At 39.6% G+C, this 19,897-nt stretch overlaps 1 protein-coding gene across 4 annotated transcripts; it reads left to right on the plus strand.

Moving 5' to 3' along the window:
* The first annotated feature begins 2,693 nt into the window (after positions 1-2,693).
* On the plus strand, positions 2,694-18,400 carry LOC106813464 (transmembrane protein 62-like). 4 transcript variants are annotated; one of them, XM_014817599.1, is made up of 14 exons: positions 2,694-3,057; positions 4,374-4,413; positions 5,801-5,938; positions 6,213-6,258; positions 6,432-6,582; positions 6,751-6,872; positions 7,426-7,548; positions 7,759-7,914; positions 8,283-8,442; positions 8,971-9,084; positions 9,589-9,670; positions 10,056-10,175; positions 10,477-10,595; positions 17,343-18,400. In XM_014817599.1, exons 1-14 carry the CDS (start codon positions 2,836-2,838, stop codon positions 17,673-17,675), a joined length of 1,926 nt encoding a protein of 641 aa, XP_014673085.1. In that variant the 5' UTR covers positions 2,694-2,835; the 3' UTR covers positions 17,676-18,400. The 4 variants fall into 4 exon arrangements, with proteins under 4 accessions (XP_014673085.1, XP_014673084.1, XP_014673087.1 ...); XM_014817598.1 differs by having other exon boundaries at positions 2,695-3,057; positions 4,374-4,491; XM_014817601.1 differs by lacking the exon at positions 4,374-4,413 and adding an exon at positions 4,414-4,491 and having other exon boundaries at positions 2,695-3,057.
* The last annotated feature ends 1,497 nt before the right edge of the window (positions 18,401-19,897 follow it).

The raw sequence follows: 19,897 nt of genomic DNA on the forward strand, positions 1-19,897 counted from the left end.
TCTCACCGGATCCACGATTAGTGCGAGCGTGCGGGTGGGGGTGGACTGTGGTTGCCCCTTAGCCTGTGGTTGCGTGTTTGTAAGTCTACAGCCAGCGCACCTAGCGGAAGTGAACTGAAACGTGCATGGTAACACACAAACACACAAACCAACACTCAAAGACACGCCGGTGAAAACATAACCTCCGCCAAGCTCCTGGCGGAGGTAGATATATGTGTTTGTGTGTGTCAAAAGAACGATAATTTTCTTGAAACTGCTCGAGAGTATATACTTACAACTAAATTAAAGCCCCACTATGCGCATCCAAACGCTAATTTCTCCAGTACTAGACTAGCAAATACTTTGTGTCATGCATAATCATACTACCTTATGACAAAATAAACTCTAGTTCCTCCCATTTCACTGCGCGTTGTCTTATAAAAGGCATTTGAAAATACCTCCAATGTTGTTCAAACTCTCCGATGTTGTTGACACTTTCGCGTTGCTCTGCCAGACAACCGCACAGCGGTGCTGCGGTACAGCGGTACGGGTGTAGCAAAGATAAAAAAAAAAGGTGACGTCACCTAACCGATTCTTGGCGAAATTGTTTGGCAAACAATTTAGCGTTGGCGCCAGATTACCAGATTTCGCACCTTTTTCTTGTGGGTTTTATGCAAACGCACAGTGAAATGGGAGAAACTAGAGTTTATTTTGCCATAAGGTAGTGTGATTATGCTTGACACAAAGTATTTGCTAGTCTAGTACTGGATAAATTAGCGTTTGGATGCGCATAGTGCGGCTTTAATGTAAAAATTATTATTTGAAATTAATATAGAAACAGAAATTTCCATTTTTAACAGTTATTAGACACACCTCCCGAATTTCTTTCTTGTAATCAGTTTCGTTCTATTCCGCATTGTTGTTTTTTTATAACATTTTTGTTGGCCGTACACCTTTGGTGCTTAGCATATTTTTCGCACTCAGTTGAGTACAGACACAAGATTCATAGTAATATGATTTCTTCGCAATAAAACTACAGTAAGCAACGAGTAATTGCTGAAATAACCGTGAAAAGGGGGGGGGGATATAATTGAGGAACGTTGTAACTGAGATAGTGGCATGTTTTGCACCCCCATTGCATGACCCCACTCAGAAATGAGATGTCGCTACCCTTGCTACGTGCTCCTTTGCTCCACATACCGCGAGGGTCATAGCACCCTAGTAATATATAGTACGTAAATAGTATACGAGTACGAACACGTATACGTACATATACATATATAATATAGTAACAAATACGTTTTCATTAGCCTGTGATAGCGCTTATGCGAAGCCAACTATAACAAACTAGGAAAAGTGACTACGTGCTGCCACCTATAGTGACAACTAGTAGTCTACGATGCAGATATGGTATTTTAGATAAGGCTGACAATGTCTATGACCATACTCTATGCCAAAAAACTGGTGATTCTGAAATCTCAGTCTTCTCGAGAAAGGTAAAATTGGCAGATTTTTAATTGGACGGTATTGTATCTAATAAGCTTCTGAATTCTTTACCATACGATATTACGACAGACGTCTGGCAAAGAATAAATTAATCTAATCGGTTCCTCAAACCCACGCACTTAATTTTTTCGTGGGAAATGTGATGCATATATATGCAAAAAGTAATGGAAAACTTCACGCATATTTGTGTATTTTATGTTTTAGATGGCTTCGCGCAGGCATGATCCATCTCTCCTGTGTGGGCGTCCATAATATGTACGTACATCATGTATAACTATATTATAATGATTACCTATACATCAATATGTGTGTGTGTGTGTGTGTGTGCGTGCGTGCGTACGTGCGTGTGTGCAAGTGTCTGCTCATTGGCGTGGTCCTAAGAACATAATTAACACTGATATAATATCAGGAGTGAATGAAAAACCTGCACTCGATTCTGATATGATCAGAATTGAGAGTCATAATATAGAATCTGAAGAGTTATAGCATGACTCGCTGGAAACATGTTAAATTGAACATTCACATGCTGAGTCTTATGATTTATTACGTAAAACTAAATACAAATTAAAAATAAAACTAATATTAATAAATAATACGTTTGTTCACTTCTGATAAACTCTGATGATCGAGTGATTATTATCCTCCAGATACTCCAAGAGTCCATAATAGAAATGATTTCCTATTTATATGGACCTTATATAATTGATTGTGACCGACGCTCCTAGTAATATCAGAAGTGAGTGATTTGTTTATCTTCAATTTTGCGCTCTGACATGGTTCTCTACGAACGTAGCATTGCGGGAATGTTTTGGGTTGGTTGCGTCATACATGTGTTCACTGTTGTGTAGGTATATCCATGGTATCAAGAGCATATAAAGAAGCCGTCTTTATAATTATGCTATTGATGGTATATCTATGGTTGCGTGAATAACGTTCCAGGAGCGTGGTACACTATAATGGTCTATAACATTATTTACAGTCAACAACATTCGGAAAACGTCATCCTTGACATTTTATTGCTATAATCATAGATATAATATATCACACATGTGTTTGTATAATCTATGCTATAAAGTATAATATTATAAAATATAACGATCAACATCGTCGCCGGTTCTCACGCCGGTTCCACGGTAACGTCGTAACGTCACCGCCTACAATGCTATAGACCAGACCCACGTCTTTGAGTGGCGCATTTAGTGAGCGTGACTGAAGGGCTACGTTCCTATCTACTAGAACGGAATACTATTACCAAAGATGGCGGCAGTGTATAAATGTTGTTATTTTGTGATTTCTTGATTGATCCGATTACAACACTTGTTAAAAAGCGATTAGATACTGGATAGCTAGATGGCATCATGCGCTACTACTAGATTAATAAAAATGCTATTTGTAATACTTATTGGAACTTTCGCTTGGTTAGCTGCAACCCTAGCAAACAATTATGTTGTCGAATTTCATGATACTTCAATACCTGACCACTCGACACAGCAGAAATTCAATGTTCGTGTGAATAACCCGTCAACATATTCACTTGGTGCCTCCACCAAAAACATGATGTGGTTCATCCAGGTAAACAAAAATGATAACGAACCCCAGCGGGTTGCTAATAGTAATAGTAGTAATACCTATTCTATATACTAATTTAGTAATTACTATAGCTGAGAGGGTCTATGTCCCCCAGGGTACTGCCGGAACGTACCCTGGTACTAGCTCTAGTACTATCTAATATGCCGGACCGTACCTTGCCTACTCCACTAACGAGTCTAGGGAGTCGCCTACGCCTACTCCCTAACCCTAACCCTAACCTTAATCATAGTGACTCCAGTCTCCATATCACTATCAGATAGTCACCAGGGTTCAAGGATAGAGATGATGTCCAGTACGGTGATTGGATAGGATGATGTTAGTTGATAAGATAGGACTGGACATCTTATCTATCCCTGAAAAAGGATAGAGATGATGTCCAGTACGGTGATTGGATAGGATGATGTTAGTTGATAAGATAGGACTGGACATCTTCTCTATCCCTGAGCCGTTACGAGGGTACGTTCCGGTATACCGGACCGTACCCAGGGTACGTTCCGGCAGTACCCAGGGGGACATAGACCCTATATGAGTAGTTTACATTAATTGACGTATTAACTAAATTAGTAAATTAGCCGTTTCAGGTAGTTAGTTGACAAATTGTAACCAAATGCTGACCAAATGTAGATTCAGAAAAGCATAAAAATGTTTAAAACTGGTTAGTAACAATGTATTCAAAAAACGAGATCTACAATCTATAATTATACAAAACAAAAAAATATATACAAAAGTAGAAGGTGTACATAGTAATAATCACTGCACATCCCTGGTCGGTATTACCCTGAGGCCTGAACATATATTTTTTTTATGCATACTAACGTTTTATATTTACAATTGTGTCCATGCTATAGTATTAGTAGGGACAGTGATTTTCCGTTTAAAAAAATTGCCTTTTCCGTTTAGGAAAATCATGAATTCCGTTTCAAAGTAAAGAAAAAATGGAAATTCTGTTTTGCCATCCTTTGAAAGAACCTTTAGGGTAATGTGTTAATAATAAAATCGTCGTAATTATAAGTCATTTCGCTCTGAAACTTGCCTGAATGTAAACTATATCATTTCCAATGCTATTGTCGACTTTTTTGTAATTTTATTGAAATTTCCATGTAATATGTTCAAATTACGTTTTTTGCGTTTTTACGTTTGAAAACATCTTTTCCATTTCCAATGGCCGTTTCCGTGTTTTCCGTCCGTTTTCCTCAATCGCGGAAAATCACTGTCTCTACTATAGTTTTGAACCATGTTAGTTGTTGACTCACTGCATATCAGTATTTTCATGTGTGGGTACATGTAATTTTTATTAGGTTTCAGACTTGCACTTCAGTATTTTCCATGATGAAACAGGTGAGCGACCACGTGACTTCATGGCTTTCTGCAATGAGAATGTAGATATCATAAGCCCAGCTGTTATGCTACTAACAGGTAATGATATATAATAAATAAATGCTTTCACAGTACTCTGTGTAAAACAGCTTAGAATATATATAGCAATCCGAATATCTGGAAAATGGCAGTAGCATAGCTGAAGGGTGTGGGTGCTGGGTATACACTATTTAAAATGTTTTGCATTATTTTGAATCCACCTGATACCCTGAATAAGCGAGTTCGTAGTTAGCTAAGGGGTTGTGTGACGTCACAGGTCACTGGGTCATTAGTGACAAAAATCGGCGAAATCTCGAGTGCGGCGTGAGCTCTCGGTTCAGTACATATATATTATCTGATATTATGTACATGTATTCTGTGTACGTGCACACGCATGCACGCCCTCACGTGTACGTGCACACGCGAAGACTCACTGTAGCATTACAACGACACAGGTGCATGCGTATATGTACTGTGTGGCCGAAATACGAAATGTTTTTCACAAATGACCTAACCCAGAAGAGTTCGTGGCAAAGTTCGCACACGCACAGACTGTAATCACGAACTCGCTTATATACATGTACAAGTACGTTCATATACTGATTTTGTTTAAATTTTATTTTTAATGAAATTATACAGCTTGTTCAACATGCAGTATTAGTTAGTTGGTATGTAGAGTGAGAAATTAACGCAAGTCCGGAGTCAAATACTCCCTGATTTACTGTCGGACTCCCTGGTTTGACATATATCCAGGAGTCCGTGTGGCTCCATGAAAATTCTGCTATACTGATTGGTCATTCCAGAGCATGGCCTCCCGGAATTAGCATATTTTTTCAGTAAATGTCCAAAGAAAATTTGGCAGACGTGCAACTGCATGAATCTTCAAAATAAGCAGATGCTTATTGCTAATAGCACAGTATTAGTTTAGTTTTGAACTTCAGACTGCGGAATCCCTCATTTTGCTGCGGACTCCCTCTTTTTGAGGGCCTGTTGGATTCCCTTGTTCAAAAGTTAATTTCTACCCCTGGTATGGCTGAGATGCTCTCAGTATGTTGCATCTGTTTATGAGCGTATTTAAAGCGTAGATGACCAACTTGAAAAAAAGATAACAGACTTGTGACATTAGTCACATTTGCCTAATGATATATCACAAAATTAAACCTACATATCTACTAACAATGTGGCAGTGGAAATAGATCCATGCTTACGTACCTATGTTAATCATTTTGAATATACCTTTACCTGATAATTAATACATTTAAATATGCATTACCTTTTAGCAAGTTTCTGTTACAAAGGTGGTTATAGTAAAATGTTTGCATTTGATCAAATCTCTTTCTGTTGTCTAGGTTATGTTTTATTCTTGTAGGTGATATTGTAGATGCCAAAGGTCAGTTGAACATTGGCTCGCAGCAGTATGTAGAAGAGTGGAAGATGTATGGAAATATTCTGAACAGCAGTAATGTTCTTCAAAAAACCAAGGTTTTAGACATCAGAGGCAACCATGGTAATATTAATCACTAATATGTTGGCAATAATATAGTCCCATTTTACTCCCAGAGTCATTTTTAGGCTTTGCCATTTCCCGAGTGCACTTTCTATGATACAATATATTCCATGTTTACATGTGTGTATGTGTGTGCATGCATGTGTAATTTTATCAGGAATTTTTGCACCATAATTCTGTTAATAAAAAAAAAAATTCAATCTTGGCAGTTATTTCATCATTTCTAATCAAATTGGATATGTATTAATCAACTAAATGTATTCATGGTTTTCAGATTCATTCAATGTACCTACACATGAAGATCAGGAGAATTATTTCAGGTAATTATTATTGCTAATTTCTCAACCCCTTTATTGTATTGTTTATATTGTGTATATGTGTTTACATTCAATTAAATATTAATTTAATTGTTGCTTAATTAGCCCCTACTTGGTTATGGCATGTGTACATTTAGGTATAAATTAAATAAATGTCTCAAATGATGTGAATTTAGGAAATATTCTGCACAAGGCCAACAAGGGAATCTTCACTCATACCATTACATACACAAGGATGGCGATGCTGAGTATTCCTTTATAGCTGCAGATGCAACCTTGTTGCCTGGACCAAAACGGCCCTTCAATTTCTTTGGTTATTTTCAAGAGGTAGGTATATAAGTTAGACTTGATCTCTTCAATTTTATGCTGCTTTCTTAAAAATTGTATTTAACTCATTTTAATATAATAGAGATTTAGTTATTCCTCTAAAATAGTGTAGTATAAGTAGTTACTACAACTGAACAAAAGCTGTATCGAAACTATTTTTGTACACAGGAAGAAATGACATTGCTAGAAAAATTTGCAGAGGAGAGTCTTTCTAGTAGTGGAACAGTGTGGTTTGGGCACTACCCAACCTCAATTATGTTTGCTCCTTCTCGATTCAGGCATGTTATGAGGTAAAGTACTAGTGATCGTTAAACGACACTGTCAGATAAATATTGTTTTATAGTGTGGTTATATCATGCTTTATAAATAAGGATGATTCCAAAATGCTTAAACCTATACTTGTCAGTTGTCTAAATTGCTCCACGTCCACGTAGCAACTATTTGACACGTAAAACTACAGTGTAATCTGTGCCTGGTGTACCAGAGTGGTCAAAGAGCAGATCTCTGAACCCTTTTTAACTTGTAGGTTAAAACAGTACTGCCTTTGTGTTTTATAATTTGGGTCGGGGATTATGTCAAAAAACTGTCCCACTTTATAATTGGGTACCATATGTCGAAATTCAGTGTTTGAAATGGTTTTCCAGGCTAGTGTGATGGACCCACCATGTCAATGTAAATTATCTGCATTGATTCAGATTAATTAATCAGTTATTGTGGTTTTAACTCTTTTATAAACAACAATGCAAACTCAGTAAATAGCTTCGTACAATTTCATGGAGCACGATGTGTATTCTGTTTTAACACAAAAGAAGTGTTTGTGTTATGTTTGATACTTGTTTGTAGGTCAGGCTTGGCCTACATGTGTGGACATCTTCATACATTGGGAGGAATTATCGATAGGATGTATGCTTTTCAAAAGACTGGAAACCTAGAACTAGAGTTAGCAGACTGGAAAGACAATAGAAGGTATAGCTTTGTATAAAAAATTTAAATTATTGCATTTTAATAATTTTATATTACTCTGTAAAAATATTCCACATGTACACATATTCAAGTGTTGTATCACAGGTTGCATTTTCCTTTGTCTGATTGTTGATATCAGTGACACTGACTTCATTGATTCTAGATTCTTGCTTTCTTCACTGATTTCTTTGCTGTGTTTACACGTTCTCACAGGTATAGAGTTGTGGCAATTGACCATGGATTGCTGTCATTTGTTGATGCGCAATTTAGAAAGTGGCCGATTATTCTTATCACCAACCCTAAAGATGCAATGTTTGAGATGCCATACCATGAGCCTCTAGAGAGTATGCTGAATTCCACTCATATCAGGTACCCGTGGCTAGACTGCCCATTATCAATAATCGTTCGATTGTGCCAATTCAAGCTGGGACGTTTTTTTATCAATATGTGGAAGCTATATGCATTCATTTCTCTTGAAAGTGTTTTGGTTTTGATTATGCACAAATCTTTTCTTAACAACACACTTTTATTGGACTAAATGCCATTTAGGAAAGTTTTTATAACAAATCAGGTGTTATGGTAAAATGCAAAACACTGATTGATCTCACTCAACTCAATCCACTTTCAATTGATCGTGATTCAGTAAATTTGCACTGGATTTACAAATTCCTAAAGCGATCCTGTTGTCATGCACACTGGTATATTGAAAGCTCATGGTTATGTCTATTTTGTGATAGGATATTGGTGTTTTCTCCGGGTGCTGTCAAAGCAGTGAAAGTGCGCATTGACAACGATCAGTGGAAGGACACTGTGCATGTCAGCGGACCTCTGTATGTTCTGGCGTGGGACCCCAGAAAATTCAGCACTGGTGTTCACACCATACACGCAACTGCTGAGGTGCAATATAGATTTCTGCTATTGTATTGCTATGGAATTTTGTCGAGCATTTTTCGTTTTCATCGAACTAGTTTCGTGTGATCTAGTGTGCCTACCAAAACCTAGTTGATTCTTAAAGTCCGATTATTTTGCCTAAAATACGTGATGTGTATTAAGATCACGTCCGTAGATGAGAGCACTGAGTGAGAAATCACAGTGCCCATAAGTGAATAGTCCAAGCTCACAATTACTCATGCTCATAAGCTCACATATAACGAAAAAAAAAGTGAACTAAACAGTGATTTCCTTGCCTCAAAGGGCTATTGTGAGTAGTGTCTCTACCCTAGTATTAGTAACACCTAAGTTTCGATCAGTTTTCATTCCTCATTTTAGAAATGTTTATCAAAATAATTTTTAGGTCCTGTCCTTGCTGTGCTGACCATGATAATGTGATGACCAAACAATCTTCTATTAATTTCGAACTGACAAAGTAGGGAACGTTTATCCAAACTCGTGTTCTGTTGAGTGTCATATTACATTATGTTTTAGGATGAAGAAGGCTATCATGGCAGCATCTCGCAGCAATTTTCTTTAAGTGGCAGTCCTGTACAACAGCTTAGCTTGCTGGCACGCCTGCTGCTGATGACAAATATATGCACACTCGTAAGTAACATGGAAATAATTGTAATGCATTTTTATTAGAATGAATTTAACGTAAAAACATTATTTTTCGATTTTGATTTTTCTTTACAACCCGGTCATGTAGCTGAGCTAGTTATTTAATCTTCTTTGTTTGCATTTTACATTATTTGTCACCAACTGGATTTTGTGTGGTTTTGTCGTGTGATTGTGCTGCTGTTCAGCATGTAAGCATCCGTCAGGAATTGTCATGAAAGCAGTGGTTGCTTACTAACGAGAACACTTTAATAATTTCTCTTTATTAATATTGCATTTCCAAGGTTGGGTATGGGTACATATATATGTATATATAAGATAAAGCTTTATCGGTTATCAAGTAAACTGTAAAATGTTATTACACCTGAATCCTGATGGGTGTAGGTAAAATAGACTCTTCTGAATAAAGCCATAGTGTTGAGTGTCAAGTCTATCTATTTGTATTGTTTAGTAAGGAGCATTAATATATGGTGTTGATTTTCATTCTGATAGCTACAATCAGTGTTTGCTGTTCTACTTGGACTTACTGTGATTCCTCTGACAGTTCTAAAGTTCTACAGACCACGCCCTCAATGTAAGTATTACAGATATGAACAGAGCAATGTCTGGTTTACCCAAAATTAGTAGTAAATAAAATGTATTTTATGAAAAGTATAAACATTATTTTGATGGCATGCTTGTTGGTGGCAGAACAATAGAAATATTTTTTGATGAAGAGGGCAATACTTGTTTTTGCACTATAAGGGGAAAATGTAAATACTGTATGATAACAACAATGTAAGACTACAAAACTAACCTCAATTATGTACATTAAAATGCTGTAATGTGTTCATGATTTTTCCTCCTACATAGTTTTGTTCTAATTATTGCATGAACTTTGTGCTTCAGAAAACGTTTGAAATCTAAAGAGAGCTGCATTTTTACTGAATATATTTAATGTTGTTTCCTTCATGTTGCAGTTAATTATGGTTGTTCTCCCATATCATGGGTAAAAGTGTTGCTATGGAGACTGCATTTGCTTGCCAGTGTGAACGAACTGTTTTACCCATTGGTGCTCTCTGCAGTTTTCCTTACAGCAGGTAATTAACAGTTTTGGAATCGCTTTGTAAAGATACATCTAAAGGTATAGTTGTATGGTAATGCTACATGCATGGTAATTGAAATTCTCAGTGGTACACTAAAACACGTGTTCCTCCTATCATGTGTAGACACGCCAATCTGTGTAAACTGCTTTAATTTCACGATAATATGTGTACATCACATGCTTGCAAAATGATTTATAGTAGTGAATGAGATTGATTTTATGGAAATAAAGAGCAAATTTTTTTATTATCGTGTAAATAATTACACATCTTATTGTTTTGTTATGACAATACACAGGTCCATTCTTTGTTGGAGAAGCGATGGATGGCCATATAGCTGTGTTCTTTGTGTGGGGTATATACATCAAAGGATCTTATCTACCGGGAGATGTAACATTCACATATGGAATCGCACATGTAAGTATTTGTCAGATTTTTATAAACAACACATTAACCTTGATTGGAGGTATATACTAGATGTAACCTATTTATCTTGGAGGCAGTGTGATTAGTATTCCCTTTATATACCTGTTTTCCTTCTACACTAATCTGCTTCATCCTGCTTCATCCTGCTTCGTCGTTGCATCTCATTTGAATGTTTCTGGACCATTCTGCCTGTTGAGAAAATGAGCTACATATACCCTCATTCCTTTAAAGGAACAGTAGCCTCTAGGTTCTAGGGTTATTTTCAGCTAATTTAGGTTATAATTGCATGTATGGCTGTGTGTATGTGTCTGTATGGCTGTGTGTATGTGTATGTATGGCTGTGTGTATGTGTGTATGTCTGTATGGCTGTGTGTATGTGTGTATGTATGTCTGTCTGCCCGCGTTTGTGTGTGATTATGTGTGCGTGTGTGTGTGCGCGCACGTGTTCGTGCATGTGTACGTACGTCTGTATGTCTGCGTGTACGTACGTGTGTATGTCTGTATGACTGTATATATGTGTGTATGCCACGCTGCGTATGACTGAAGGCAGCCACAAGTGGCTGCAGCATGTTACCTGCAGCATTGTACCTTTAGTGTGCTTTGATTCTCATGGGCGCACGAATATTTTAACATACTCGCAGACCCCTGGAGTCTATTCAAGTTCGCTTCAAGCTGTGACTCGAACCACACTCGGTTTTCTTAACCCTTTCGATTGAATTAGAACGCTGTACCCTGTATTAACTGGACCCGGCTTAGTACGTGGTTTCACACTCCCCGCATAACCGATCGAAAAACAACAGCCACTTGTCAGCAAAAAGTGGCGCTAGCATTACCGGTCGTTTCATAGCCTCGCTCAGTTTTGTAGAATAAATCGTTACGTGTGGCGATGGCGCGTAAGAATGTCAGTCTCTACGCGAGATCGGATTCAATACTCGTTTCAAATGCGCGATGGAGTCCATAATAGAAATGGATTCTATTATGGATTCTTGATTTAAATTTAATGTCTCTCGGTGGCAGGTATCGACATTACTGCTACTGCTACGGCTGAGAGCGTCTATGTCCCCCAGCGTACTGCCAGAACGTACCCTGGTACTATCTAATATGCCGGAACGTACCTCGCCTACTCCACTAACGAGTCTAGGGAGTCGCCTACTACTACTCCCTAACCCTAACCATATCAGATAGTTACCAGGGTACGTTCCGGTATACCGGACTGTACCCAGGGTACGTTCCGGCAGTACCCTGGGAGACATAGACCCTATGAGCACTGCTAGGAAGGCATGCGCACAGTCTGTGTAAGAGTATTATGGGCATGTGGTGAGAAAATCCCCTCCCCCTACCATTAGGGTCACAGTGCAAATGGAACTGAAATAGTTAGCATTCATTCTGCCGACACCCGTGTGAGTTGTACAGACACGTACATGTACGCAGGCGATTGAGTGTAATCAGTTACCAGGTCACGAATTCTACAGCAAAACCTTCAAACTGCCACTGCAGAGATGCATGCGGATTTCCTTGTCATTTCGGATTCATTAGTCAGTCACTATTATTCACGTAACTCATACGAGCTTACCCCCTTGTGTGAACAGCGAACGACTCGCTCACTACGTACACATAATTAGCGATTCAACAAGATTTAACAAGAATTAATTCAATGCGATAATCTGGAATTTGCGAGAATTTGTTTCCCCAATCGTCCGCTTACGACACGAGAAACTCGGAATAGTTGTCGAAGCCCCAACGAATCATCGAGACAATAAAGTTTAACGAGATGTGCCATTAGGGTGGTGGATGAGGACATCACTCGCTGCATCCTCCTCAGCTGCAGCCTCAGCTTCCGCTGCAGCCTCAGCTTCCGCCAGCTCACCTGAGGTTTGCCGTTGTCAGTCCGTTGCTCCTGAAGCCTGAAGCCATTCTCAAAGTGCAGCATGAGTTTGCAGTCCTTGCCCTGCCACGTCACGTGACACGTGATCTCCTGCACGTGTGCTGCCGCCTGGTGGGCGCCGGAGACGAGCACGCGCGTCCATGTTGCGAGGTCGCGGTTAGACTCCAGCTTGAACGTGTGAACCTCGACGCCCTGTCGCGTTCCCGTGCGCGTCCCGAACGTCAACGCGTCCGTCACCCCCGGGATCGCGTGACCAGACTTCCCGGTGGCGCCTCCTGCCTGCGTGACGCGCGTCGCGAGCAGCGGGTGCGTCACGACGGGCGTCGCCCACTCCTCCTTCGTCCACGGAACGATGTCGTACAAGAGAGCATCCTTCTCGGTGACGGCGACGAACACGGGCTTCCACTGGGGGGCGCTGTCGGCGCCGGCGGCGACGCGCTCCGACATCCAGCCCATGTGACGGATCTCGCTCGCGTCGGGAACGTTCGTTAGCATGCGGTTGGCGTCGGCGACGGCGGCATCTGCGAGTATCGCGAGGTTTCCGTGCGCGGCGTTGAACCAGAGGTTGGCGTCGGCTGCGTCGGCCGCGCGCAGCACGCAGGAGTGCCGGCCGTCCGGCGAGTGCAGCTCCAGGGTGCGCATGTCCGGGTCCGGCATGCTCAGGTTGCGCGTGAGGTAGGCGAGACGTAGCGGCACCGACTTCGCGTCCGAGCGCGACCCCCGCGCCACAGCTGCTGCCGCCGCCGGCTGCTGCTGGTCCTTCGGTAGGAAGCTGTGCTGAGTCTCCCAGCCTACGTCGGAGAGAGCGGTCGTCTTGCGGAAGTATGGCGTGACCTCGCGGAGGTACTTGACCTCTAGGTCGACGACCTTGCCGGCGCGCTTCAGGGCGCGGACGGCGTCGTCGTGGGTAGCGTCGCGCAGATCCTCGGCGTTGACGGAGAGGATGGCATCGCCGACGTAGAGCTGGTGCGTAAGGTCGGCCGCCATGCCCTTGAAGATCTTACTGATGAGGATCGGCATCTTGTTCTCCTTGCCGCCCTTGATACTGATGCCGAGCCCGTTGTTCTCCTGCTTGACGACCCGCACGGCGCGCTTCTGATTCGCTACGATGCTCTCCGGGAGGTTGTCTACGGGAGCAGCGGCGGGGCTTCCACCGTTACTGGTGCCGTCAACGTCGCCATTCATGTGCGTTTCGTAAGTGTCGTCGAGGCTGAGCGACAGGTAGTCGTCGTCGAGGGTTGCGATGACACGGTACCATTGCTGTCGTGAATAAACCTCGAGAACTCCCGTTCTCGCAACCGCCTTGCCCGCCATCTTGCTTCGCTTCTGTTGTTATTCTCGCCGGCAGACAGTGATTTCTCGCGATAGCGCGCGGGTAGAAACCGAAAGCTGTGTGTTCGCCTCACTAGATGGCGCTACATGGTTCTGTTAAAAACAACCATGTAGCGCCATCTAGTGAGCGCATATATCTGTATTCAATATCTATGTACATATCTATGCTATTATCAAACGAGTTATTTTCGGAAATTACTTTATTTTTAGAATTTATACTTACTTTCATATTTACTTCACTTTTTTACTTACTTATATTGACAGACAGCATTGTGAAAACAAACGAGTCCTACTCTTCATACCATTTATTAATTTATATAGATAATTATGTAGCAGATTGATAAAACAATTACTTAGGTGCACATTCTACATTTTACAATTACAAGTATTAACTTTGTGATAAAACGATAGGATTCAAAGGTTAATTCATCAAAATATTATATTCATATATAAATATCATATATCATCATATATTTATATTAACGCGATACTTGTGTTAATCTCCCAAACACACAAAAAAACAAGTATAAACACAACAAACAATTATTTAACATAATCGTATATTTCTTTATTTGTTGGAACCCAACATATAAGTAGTGACGGATGCACGGACACCCCGACGCATGCTTACTCCTGACATCTTATAGCGAGCGGCAGATAACAATCCGTGAAACAACTTGCCTGCAAGTGTCAATTACACATCGTTGCAGCAGCTATACAAGGTTTTCCCCGCAAACATTTCCACCCCACAGTTACCTTCCAATCATTTTACCAAAGGAAACTTGTACAGTCCCTCTCCACTTACCATACTAAGTTCGCAGTCAATTCACCAATAACTAAATGCGATTAGAGCAAACTATTTAAAATAACCAAACGTTCTAGCTGGTTTATCATACAAAATAGGCGGCAAAAATATAGATACAGTATAAATATAGAAACTACGCCGAGCAAGAGATGAAACTAACATTACAGCGGCTAAACTTTACACTAGAAATGCAATGTTTGCCACATGTTAGGAGCAGACCACAAACATTTTGCAAAATCTAAATGTCATCACTTTCACGAAATTCCCCGGATTCACGAATTATATAAACACCGCAGGCTGCAAGTAGAAAATTCATCACATCACTAGCATTTACCACCATGAAGGATCAGTTACAAAAACTGAAACACAGTAGTTGATCATAAAACTTCTAAAAAATACCATTAAAACAAAGTTAGCAAATTATACATACATGTATATGCATGTGTTCTAACCCAGGAAAGAATTTCTAGCAACACTGGAAGGCAATTTAATTGATTGCACATGTTCAATTTCTTTGTTATCAAAACTACAATACCATATATCTGTCACTGATCCTTGCAAATTTGCAAACCCATTTCCTCACCAGTACAAATCTAGAGGGCCAGCAAGCATGAGGCAAACCACTACAGTTACACAACCAATGGGTGGTAATCTTCTTCTATTGCCCTTCCTCACATCTAAAGGAGAAACATTCATATACAAACATCACAGCACCCAGTTCACACGATATGTGTAGGTATATACATACACTCATACACGCACGCACGCACACATATATGGATATCTTCACTTGATTTCTAAAAAGTGCTGAAAGGTGTCACTCGTGGGCAGGGGGCAGCACTGCATCTAAACAGATTATCACAGATTGGTCGACGAATATAAAAACTGAGCTGGAGATCTTGAATGATAGGCACGTGCCACCGAGGGTGCATGATAGAGGGCAGGACAGTAGGTCTGCCTCATAGATATAGGAAAATAACCCCTCGCAATAACAACTGCTGGTACAGCAATTGCATATGGGAAAACCCAATCAGAGCTGAGCATAAATTCACTTGGATGGAGGCAAGCGATGGCCCGAGTGACTGACTGTAGAACATCTCCTTCCTCCTATTACATATCTACACAGTCTGCATAATCCGGATGGAGTTTATATAACACAGAAGTACTTCTGAAGTAAAGCAATGCCACTGATATGCCAGACACGTTAAGGGTGTTGAGCTGGTTCCACAAGACGAATAACGATGAAATATGATAACTTCTAACAAATGTCAACTTCAGCACTGCAAAACAAACCACCCTTCCTACGTCACAATCGCTACAAATACTAGCAAATAGCTGCACGTAAATAAAACTGTATAGCGTGGATCTATGTACAGTGCATCACGGTGGGAGAGCACTGTATAGCGTGGATCTATGTACAGTGCATCACGGTGGGACAGCACTGTATAGCGTGGATCTATGTACAGTGCATCACGGTGGGAGAGCACTGTAGAACGTGGATCTATGTACAGTGCATCACGGTGAGCCAGCACTGTAGAACGTGGATCTATGTACAGTGCATCACGGTGAGCCAGCACTCGTTATAGCGTGGATCTAGATACAGTGGCATCACGTGGCGACAGCACTGTATAGCGTGGATCTATGTACAGTGCATCACGGTGGGCAGAGCACTGTATATACGTGGATCTATATACAGTGCATCACGGTGGGAGAGCACTGTATATCGTGGATCTAATTACAGTGCCCGATCACGGTTGAAGCCAACTGTATAGCATGGATCTATATACAGTGCATCATGGTGGGACAGCATTAGCATGTATCAATGCAATGCATCAAACTAAAAATATCGTGAAACATCACCACGCTGTAACGCACGCCACGGTCGCCACGACATGTACAACACACAGCATGGATGCCGGGACACACGCACATGACATCATCGGTCGTTTATAGAGGATCCAGAATCTCGACGAAATTCACAGGGAACATTCCGGTGTGGCCGTGGCACATCCCAACCATCCAGTCCTTGTCTACCTCCTCCACCAGCTGAATGACATCACCAGCCTGAAACGGACGAAACAAACGGTTAGCTTTTCGCATTTTATGCTACAGATTTAGTTGCGACGGACAACTGTCAGATGCAATTACAAAATTACAATTAGGATTACAATAACAGATAGAATTGTCACAGCCACTCCTTATGGTCACACTACCGTTAATGGCATCATGTCTATAGTCAACACCGTCTAAATCAGCCGCATGGTAATGGTCACACAATGCTGCAAGCACCAGGCTGTTACATTAAACCACAGGCAATTTAAAAGCAAAAGGATTGTAATATCTTATAAACGACATATAGTTTCAGTTATAATATGGATAAATTTGCCCTAAAATGAATATCGTTCGGTTAAATAGCATTTAGGTATAAATATAATTGCACTTTTGGGATTAGCCCTCGGTCATTTACCTGCAAAATAAAAATGCAAATACGCAACTTTTTCAGGGTGGCAGCACGGTCGCGGGTGTCATGGCGCCGTTCAAATTTCGTAGCGTTGATGTGTAAATAATTAATTAAGTATCTGGTGACAAATACATGTGGGTATAGACGATTTGTTATACAGTAAGTACAGTTGTATGCAGTAAAATCCTAGAGGCTACTGTCCCTTTAATTAGAAAATACGTGGTTGATGGTTACCAGGTAGATCCTGTCTTTCAGCTGCTTACCTTCCACTTACCGATGATTCTATGCCTTGCCGCCGTCATTGCGAAGCGATACCAGGCGAAGTTTCTGACTGTAGGTAGGACGCTATGCCTTGTGTTTCCTGTGCTCGTCGTGCTTCTCTACAAGATCTGGTGGTGTTTTACTTTCTACATAGCCTATGGTTACCTAACACTACTGCTGGGTCCAATCACCAGCTGGCCAATCGTTCTGGGCATGCTGTTGTTTAAGCGTGCCACTCAGTTTGATGGGTCGAAATTAAGGAATGGGGAGTATGTGCTCAATCTGCATCCTGTTGAAAATTGTGGTGCAGAAAACACGACGCTTTAGCAATATCCTACCGGTCTACTTTCTTTATTGAAATCAAAATGGGGTGCAGATTTTTACCAAATTTAATAACTAAAATCTTTAGGCATACATTTAACAAATCAGAAGATCAAGAAACCAATAAGAAATCTTTTAAGTCTTAGTGCCTTAGGCTTCGCCTATTTAACAGTAGTTTGTGTGAAATTATCCTGCGTCGTTTCCTTGACATTTTGAAAGGGTTTATATTTTTCTGTTAAATGAGCCTGCATGCTTAGTTTTTAATAAATTATTAAGTACACGGTACATTGATGTACGATTTTCCAGTTACGACCAAGTGTGAAGTTAGAAATTGTTCTTCTGTTACGTTGAATGTCATTGTGTAAAGGTCATATATTTTGAGGATTTTCCCATTATTTTACCAATCTCCAAAATTTGACCTGTTACCTGCCTAAAATATTTACCATCCCAATATTTACCATTGAACTACGTATTGTTTTTTGCACCCATTTTCTCGTGCATATTAATATGTGCAGCTTTGCGTAAATTTAATATTGATTCATGTGATTTATGAAATACTTGTAAATTATTGAGTGAAATACTATATCAATATTAAATGCTTATCATTATTTTTGTTCTCGTTATAAAATATTATTACTGTTTACTAGAAAAATTGCTTTATTTAAAACATTGCAGGTGTAGCAGAACTGTAACCCACTGATATTAAATAAAGTTGATTAATTTGTTGAATATATCTGCAGATACGTATATATCAATCTATAGTCTATGTATTAATGTATATATCTATATTACACATGTATTATGTGTGCTGCATTTTTTCCCTTATTAAATATAACGAGTGTATTTCAGCTCTATGAAAACTAGTCCATACAAGACCTCACAACAAAGATATTGCATGGTTTCAGTAACTCTAAACAGTATAAATTTACCATAAGTATGCAATAATATTATAATCGAAAAATCTCTTAAAAATCTAGCCTAAATACAGTCCAGTACGCTGTGTGATGGATGTTTTATTTTCAATTTTAGTAAGTGTGAACTTTCTGTATTTTTTTAATTGAAGTTACATAACAGAGAGATCACTGTTATTAGAGGTAAATAGATAGGCAAACGAGCCCACACGGTGGCATAGGGCATAGGTATGTGAGCAGTGAGAAACATGTATGCAGTAACTTTTTCAGAGCAGCCGTGACAAATATTACCATACAACCACTTCCACGTTTGGTTTGACCGATTGATAAATTTGTTACACAAACAAAATTTACATAAAAATGTATGCAGCCACCAAAGTCAGCAGAAATGGGGAAATGGGTCAACTTCACCTGGCACACTTAATGACTAGTTGACACCTTAAGATGTTCAAGTTTTTACTAGATACAGTGTCCATACACCGTGATGGAAAAACGTAAGGGGATAGCACCATACTTAGTTTTTATAAGCTATTCATAAATCAGAGAAGATGGCATAGGTAGAGTTCATAAAATACTTTGAAGATCTGTTCGCCAAGTGCTAATTTAATCCAGTTTAAACAGTATAATATCAGTTAATGAATAATTTATTATTTATTATTAACATAAAATTACAATAATAAGTTCATTAATAGAAATTCACAAGCACAGAAATATTTTATAATAATTATGTTTCATGGGAATATTTTAATAATTGAACATCTGCATAATATTAATATTAATAGGACGCAACCACATGAACTTGTATATACTTGATTGCATATTAAGACACCTAGTTTAAATAACATTTATCAATGCATAAACAATAGATGCATAAATCAAAATCTGCCAAACCCCTGTTCAGCGATGCTATTTGATACAGCCACTCTACAGCCAAGTTTTCACAAAGTATGATATTTGACAGACTCAGTATATTTACAATTATTGGCATAAGTATGTGAGCTGTTTCAATGTTTTTCAGCTAAGCAATATACAGGTATATTGATTGCTTATTCTAATCTAGTCATGAGTTCCTCAGTGTTTTAAGAAAATGTTACTGTACAAGTTGTATTTTATGAGAAGCCATGATATATGAATAAAAATGATATTGGTATATGGATATTGGTATTTGTTGAGTGTATGTACAATACAAACCCTGATCTATTTTACAGTTTAGGCCTAAGATAAAATATTGCTTGTTTTCCCTTTACCGACCGACTCGCCAAAACGCCGCTACTCGACACATTTTATTGGCCGATTAAAACAAAACAAAAATTATTT

The sequence above is a fragment of the Priapulus caudatus genome, unplaced genomic scaffold (assembly GCF_000485595.1).
Source record: "Priapulus caudatus unplaced genomic scaffold, Priapulus_caudatus-5.0.1 Scaffold777, whole genome shotgun sequence".
In the NCBI taxonomy this organism is placed as follows: Eukaryota; Metazoa; Priapulida; class Priapulimorpha; order Priapulimorphida; family Priapulidae; genus Priapulus; species Priapulus caudatus.